General features: G+C 45.1%; 1 protein-coding gene across 1 annotated transcript; it reads left to right on the top strand.

The window, feature by feature from the left end:
• The first annotated feature begins 3,757 nt into the window (after positions 1–3,757).
• On the top strand, positions 3,758–7,229 carry NKX3-1 (NK3 homeobox 1). The gene is made up of 2 exons (XM_019714814.3): positions 3,758–4,122; positions 5,209–7,229. The coding sequence occupies exons 1-2, from the start codon at positions 3,825–3,827 to the stop codon at positions 5,625–5,627; spliced, it is 717 nt and encodes a 238-aa protein (XP_019570373.1). The 5' UTR covers positions 3,758–3,824; the 3' UTR covers positions 5,628–7,229.
• Positions 7,230–7,489: the final 260 nt, after the last annotated feature.

Below are 7,489 nucleotides of genomic sequence, written 5' to 3'. Positions count from 1 at the left end.
TTACAGGGATTGAGGAGGGGACATCTTAGGGGGGCCATTTATTATTCTCTGGAATCCAATTCCATCTAAAGATGCCCCCGAAGCCTCGTTGTGTCTTCCTGATTGCCCTAGATTATTCCTCCCAGTTTAAGCTGTACAAAACATGGCACAGGGAGCAGCACAGACCTTGCACTGAGATTTGCCTTGGACCCTGTGGTCCCTCATGGATAATGCTGCCAGTCAGCGAGATGCCTCCTAGGACCTAAAGCTGGACATCCAGCTGGCAAACATTTATCGAGCTCCTTCTGTGTGCCAAAAACTAAACCAGGTGTTAGGAATGATATAAATATGAGGATGACACAGCCCTGCTTAGGGAGCTCACAGTCTAATAAACCCATCCAATAAACACCCAAAATACGGAGCACAAAAGGAAGGACAGGTAAAGTAAGGTGAGGGAAAGTGCCAGGAGCTGTGTCCCCTTTCTGAGGACACATTCTGAGGAGGTGTGGCAGAATAAGTGAGCCCAAGCTTACTTCCAGCTCTAAATTTTTTATTTTTTATAATTGTAAATTAGTACAAGGAAATGCCCCTTGTTCTGCCGTCCTCCTCTCCTTCTCCCAATACGCTATCTCTATCTCACTGATCAGAGGTTACCGCTCTACTGAGATATTTATATCCTTCCAGATGTATTCTATATGTTAAAATACTCAAATGTAAAATATTATATTGATAACTTGCAACATATTTTTACACAACGGGTTCATTCTATAACAGTTTTTGAAACTCAAATCAGTCTCTGACCAAACTGAGGTTATTTTCACAAGTCAGTACAATAAGTATTTGTATATTTCTAGGGTAAATCTCTAAGCGTGGAGTATCTGTGTCAAAGGATATGTTCGGTTTTAATTTTCACAGATTTTGCCAAGTTGTTATCCAAATATACAAAGCTGATTTACTCTCCCTCCAACTTGGTATGAGAATGACTGTTCTTCCACACCCAACCAACGCTGGATGTTATCCATCTTTTTAACCTCCACCAATCTGATAGGTGGAAAAAGGGTATCTCAATGTGGTTTTGATTTGCATTTCTCTAATGATGAGTGTGGTTAAACTTTTTTTTTTTTTTAATGTGCCTGTTTATATTTTAAATCTTTGGGCCATCTGGAATTTATTTTGTTATAAGAATAGAACTTTATTTTTTCCAAATGGCAGTACTAGTTACTAAATAATTCACGTTTTCCGCAATAATTGGAACGGCCACCAAGCTCCAAATTTTTAAAATGAAAAGAAGCCACCTCAACCTAAAACTCACACCATATACAAAAATTAATTCAGAATAGATCATGGATTTAAAGGTAAGATAGAAAACTTTTAGAAAATAACACAGGAGAGCATCTTTAGCATCTAGAGATAAGCAAAGAGTTCTCAGGCATGACACCAACAGCAAAATCCGTAAAATAAAAAATGAATAAATTGGACTCCACCAAAATTTAAAATTTTTGTACTGTGAAATATGCTGTTAAAAAGATAAAAAGGTACAGACTAAGAGACAATATTTGCAGACCACATATTCAACAAAGATTTGTAAATAAAAGATATAAAGAACAATCAAAACTCAACAGCAAAAAACCCCCCAAATCCAATCATAACAGGGGCAAAAGAGTTGAACAGATACTTCACCAAAGAGGAGATATGGAGGGCAAAGAAGTACATGAAAAGATGTTCAATATCATTAGCCATTTGGGAAATACAAATTAAAAATTAAAACAACGATGAGCTATCACTACACAGCTATTAGAATGGCTGAAATAAGAGAACAATGATAACACCCAATGCTGATTAGGATACAGAGAAAATGGAACTCTCCCACGCTGCTGCTGGAGATCTAAAATGGTACAACCACTCTGGGAAATAGTTTGGCAGTTTCTTAAAAAACTAAACATGCAGTTACCATACACCCCAGCAATTACACTCCTGGATCTTTATCACAGAGAAATAAAAACTTGTGTTCACATAAAAATTCACTTTGTAGATTATATAACTGGCCAACCAGTATGCTGTACACCTGAAACTAAAGTAAAATAAAATTGAATGTCAGCTGTAATTGAAAAAAAAATTTAAAAACCTGCACATGAATGTTCATAGCACTTTCATTGATAACAACAAAAAACTGGAAACAGATCAATTGTCCTTCAGTGGGTTGATGGTTAAACGAACTCTGGGAGATCCATACAATGAAATATCATTTAGCAATAAAAAGTATTAACTATTAATACGTGCAACAATCTGAGTGGACCTCAGGGACATTATGCTTAGTGACAAAAGCCAATTCCAAAAGATCACATACTGTATGGCGTTTGATTCTATTTATATAACATTCTCCAAACGGTAACACTATAGAGATGGAGAACAGATTAGTAGTTGCCAGGGGCTGGAGTAGAAAGAAGGGGTTTGGGTACACAAATATAGAGGTAGCGGAGAGAATTCTTCTGTGCTGATGGTACAATTCTGTATCTTGATTGTGGCATTACAAGAATCTATATGTGTGATGAAATTGCATAGAGCTATACACATATAAGTGAACGCAGGTTTAAAGATGATTAAAATAGATCTGTAGTATAGTTAACAGTAATGCACTGAGGTCAAATTCCTGGTTTTTATATTGTAGGGCAGTTATGTAACATGTCATCATTGGGGTAAGCTGGGGGTACTAATTTTACAAGTTCCTGTGAGTCTATAACTATTTCAAAAGAAAATGCTTAAAAATTTCTTGAAATGAAAAACGAGAGAAGAAAACCGTCTTTGCCAGAGGCCTTCCCATTCGCACAGCGTCGTTCTCTTTGGTGGTTGCTTCATCCACAATAACCTACATCCTATTTCTCCTCCCCAAACATACAACATACTATCCTTTTTGGAAAGTTTGCAGTCAAATGCAAGGTGCTTCAGGACGTACAGAAAAGTTTCATAAATAGAAATAGTTCAAAGGAAGACCTGCGTACCAGATTAACCAATTGTTAATATACTGTATTAACCCGTTCACTTTATCATGTGGGATCTATCCTCTATGTCATTGTTTCTGAACCATTTAAGAGTAAGTTACACACATCGTGGACCTTTGCCCCTGCACACTTTAGTGTTTATTTCCTAAGAATATTCTCTTATATAATCACAGTACTGTTATCAACTTCAGTAAATTTAACATCGATTCAATACTTTAAACCATCGTTCCTAGTCCACTTTTATCAGTGGCGCCAATAATGTCCAGTACAGAATCCAGCCTCGGGTCAGGTATTTCACCTACTTGTGGTGCCTCTTTGTGAACCTTAGTAGATCCAGCTTTGCTACCAACCTCTCCTTTTCACGGGGCACCCAGAATTCTCACCTGTAAATTGGGATGGTGGTAACTGCCCCTCTTTGTGAGTAAAGGCACTTTAACAGCCTATAAGAGCTAAATGGCGTATTTCTCTTCTGTATCGTTACTCCCCAGAATTGTCTGAGCATTCTGTTGTGGGTTGGGTAGAGGAGACCTGCTTTGGTTCTCGTTACCAGCCTGGGACAACGACCTAGGGAGGTGAGCCAGGGAATAGAAGGAATTTGGGAAGGAATTCTCTAGGGAAGAGAAGACCGCAACCGTGTGAAGTACTCCCCTTTCCAACCCCCTCACCTGGAGAACCCAGCGACCAATCAGCGGCACGGCCAGGGTCCCCGCGGCCAATGGGAATGCTGCGCGGCGCGCGCACCCAAGGGTATAAGCGCGCGCGGGCTGCAGAAAGTGAAAGTGGGGCGGCCGCCGCAGGCGCAGCCGCCCGGGTCCCAAGCGAGGGCGCTGGGGCTGAACCACCGGGATGCTCAGGGCTCTCGACCTGCGGCTCGGGGAGGCGCGGGCGGCCACTCAGGCCAAGCCACTCACCTCCTTCCTCATCCAGGACATCTTGCGGGACGGCGGGGAGCAGCGCGCCGGCCACAGGGGCAGCCCTCAGCCCCGGCCCCCACCTCAGCCTCCGCGCCAGCCGGCCCCCAGGCAACACCCAGAGCCAGAGCCAGCGGAGGGAAGAGGTGGCGCCGGGGCGCAGGAGGACGAGCCGAGAGCCTGGCCCTGCGCCGCGCCGGTGAAGGCCGAACCGCCGGCGGAGACCGAGTCAGGTAAATCGGCGAGGCTGGGGAGGCCGGGCTGCGCCGGGTGGGGACCTGCTGAGGGCGGAGAGGCCTGAAGGCTGTACCAGCATGAGGGCGAGTCCAAGGCGCACTTCCCGGAGTTCCAGCTGCAGGGATGCGGGCCCGCCGCTACACGCCTAGGGACCTCACTGCCTCCCGCAGCGGACGCGCCTCGGGATTAACCCTGAGCCCTAGTGTCAGGGTGGCGCAGGATGTAGATATCCGCCTGACTCGCCCGCACTTTGCTACGGCCTCCGGGGCCCCCGGCGCCCCGGGCTGAAAAGAGAGCGCGCACGCAGCACCCATTGTCCTCCCGCGTCCCAGGTGGAACCCCAACCCCAGCTCCCAGGCGCTGCGCGACCCTTGATCCGCACCAGAGCCACGTTACCTCTTGGCAGTTACAGTAATTGACAACAAATAACTGATAATTATTAATATAAATAAATTAGGGCTTGCCCATCAAAGACCCCCTTTGCTTCCCAATCCCACTGGCAGTAAAACAGTAAATTTGGAAGTTTCCTGTGGTCTTCTGGAAATACAACACGGTTGGAACATTTAGAATAGACTTATCTTCTTTCCCATCACGTCTTATGAGGCATCCTAAGGGCTCTTTAGAGAAAAAAGGGTCTTATAGCCAGAGAAGGAGCTTGCCATTAGCCCTCACAGCCTCTCCTGGCACACACAAGCCCTCTCGTCACCTGAATGTTAACGCAAGATGCCTTAGGTCCTTCACGAGGCATCTTATTTCTCCCTGTCATCCCTCACCGCTCTTCAGTACACATATCCAGAATCCCTATTTAATTCTGGATGGCACGGTAGGAAGTTCTACCACTAACTGCCTCTTACTTTGGGTACTTGATAGCTATTAGAAAACGGTTACATAGTATATGCAGTCACTCACTCCCCACTCCGGGAGAGCTCCTTAGTCATGTGAAAAAAGTGAAATGTATCTATGATGACAGTGGGCTGTTTGTTCACTCACTGAAGAAATCAGGGTGGATTGAATTCTGTTCTCTTCCCTGCTAACATGTAACGTTTTCCTTCCCTTTCTGCCCTCTCCCCTCTCCTTTCCAGATAGGCACTTGGAGACGTATCTGGTGGACTGTGAAAACACTTCAGGCGCCTTGCCAAGCCTTCCTCAAACCCCCAAGCAGCCACAGAAGCGCTCCCGCGCTGCCTTCTCCCACACTCAGGTCATTGAGTTAGAGAAGAAATTCAGCCACCAGAAGTACCTGTCAGCCCCTGAAAGGGCACACCTGGCCAAGAACCTCAAGCTCACCGAGACCCAAGTGAAAATATGGTTCCAGAACAGACGCTATAAGACCAAGCGGAAGCAGCTTACCTCGGACCTGGGCAGCCTGGAGAAGCACTCCTCACTGCCAGCCCTGAAGGAGGAGGGTTTCTCTCCAGCCTCCCTCCTCTGCATGTACAACAGCTATCCTCACTACCCCTACCTATACTGCTTGGGAGGCTGGAGCCCAGCTTTCTGGTAACATCAGCTCAGACAACAACCATGCGTGATCAGAAACTGCCTTTCCCAGGTTGTCTCCCTGGAAGGCAAAAGGGGCCAGGCAGGGTCAGGGAGGATTGGGGAGCGAGAGGCATGCAGACCAAAACTGCATGGTTTGCATGGAAACCCCAGGTTCTTCATTGGTGGGCCAATGAAAGATCTGGGCTGGTGAATAATTTAATATCTAAATAGTTTCCCTAACACATAACGTAGGTCGTTTTTGCTTTCAGAGACCTGCTTGAAGTGGGGAAGGATAAAGCCAAGTGCTGTTTACAGCACTGTGTATGATTTGATATGAGCTTTCCACATTGTTTCTGAGGATTCCGTTCCCAGAACTCCATTCTCTGGGGTAACTGAGCACTGACACTAAAAGAACAAACCTGAGGGAGAAGGGACAGCCAAGATGAGGGTGTCACCTACTGAATTAGACTTAATGTCAAAAGCCTTGTTGGCCTTGGAATATGACCACGTTTTCTCTCTGTCCCTGTAAGAGAGAGGGAAATAGAGGTGTCGCCGAGAAACCCATCCTACTCAGTGCACCTTGGCTTCCGCTGTGGAGATGGGTAGGAGGAGGTGAAAATATAAGCTTCTTCTTAGTTATTTTGTAAGAGTACACCAACCTGAGTATTTACACGGTGACCCAAGTAGAAGAAGCAGCACTCACTGTGGTTTTAAGACAAGCTGTGTAAACAGAACTCCACTGTAAGAAGTGGCCCACGCCAGAAGAATCTCCATGTGTCCAAGACAGTGGCCAAAGGACAAGTCTCCCACTGCTGCAGGGAGCAGTATAATTTTATTAGCAAAAGGTAAAAAAGCCTCTCCTGGACCTTTTTGCCCTGGGCCTGAGAATTCAGAATGAGAAAGTTTCTGGAGTTTTCAGGCTACGACTCATATCACATCATGACAGATCACATAATTCTTTACTCTGGGCGCCTTCCTTCCCTCCTTTTAGTTTTCGTTCCTTTTCCACAGCAATCACCCACTGAAGGGCTTCTTTTCAGTCCAGACTTTTAGTCTGGCTGCACCTCACATATGCCTTCCTTATTTAGCCTGAGATCTGGTCTCCTTTTTTCCCCAAAAAACTTTATCTTTCCTGGGTTACAAGGGAGGGGGGCAGAGTCTGAATTGGCTTAAAGACATGCATTTTTTGGTAGCTAACAATTCTTCTTTCCTTTAAAAATATACAGCATTAAATCCCAAACCCTATTTAAAGACTTGAGATAGCTCTAGAGGGTCACGGCTGCTTTTATAGGACTTCTGATGGCTGTTGTTACAGTTCAAAGTCTTGACAACCCTGGGGGACCCCTGCAGTCAGAGGAGGTAAGAGGTATGGCTTTCACACACAAGGAAGAACTCCAAAATGCAGGGTTGGCACCATTGAAATGTCTGGTGGAAATCGAGGGCTCCTGGGTGGGGTGTGTAAGGAAAGGTGACCTGGGCCTTAAAGAGTCCAGTCCTCTGATCAAGCTGACATGGCTGAGAGCACTCTGCGGGGAGAGGCTCAGAAAAAAGAAAGTTTGCAAAACACATTACTGTGGCTTCCATCACTAAACTACAACAGAAAAAGAAAAAGAAAAAAAAAAAACCTGTCCAAATGCTTTGGGAACTATATTTAATGCCTATAAAAAAAAAAAAAAATAGGTTCCCAAAATGAGTCACCTTGTGACTTCAAAGAGAATGAGAAGAGGGCAAAGGAGAAATGTGGCCATCCTTATGTTTTCATGCTATTATCTCAGGTGACCTGGTAGAGGGAGATATCGGAATTAAAAAGCTGGTACTAATGAAGTACCCTGAGACCTGGAAATCTCTTGATCCTACCACTTAATTCTGTTCAGTAAGGAACCT

This window comes from Rhinolophus sinicus, chromosome 15, assembly GCF_057876585.1.
Source record: "Rhinolophus sinicus isolate RSI-liver-muscle chromosome 15, RSI-T2T, whole genome shotgun sequence".
NCBI classification, from domain to species: domain Eukaryota; kingdom Metazoa; phylum Chordata; class Mammalia; order Chiroptera; family Rhinolophidae; genus Rhinolophus; species Rhinolophus sinicus.
Note: the sequence above shows the minus strand (reverse complement) of the source record. Positions and strands in the feature narration are given on the sequence as shown.

Coding starts and splice junctions, on each gene's coding strand:
- NKX3-1 (XM_019714814.3), top strand. CDS start 3,825: ATGCTCAGGGCTCTCGACCTGCGGCTCGGGGAGGCGCGGGCGGCCACT. Junction 4,123..5,208: donor GCCGGCGGAGACCGAGTCAG/GTAAATCGGCGA, acceptor TCTCCTTTCCAG/ATAGGCACTTGGAGACGTAT.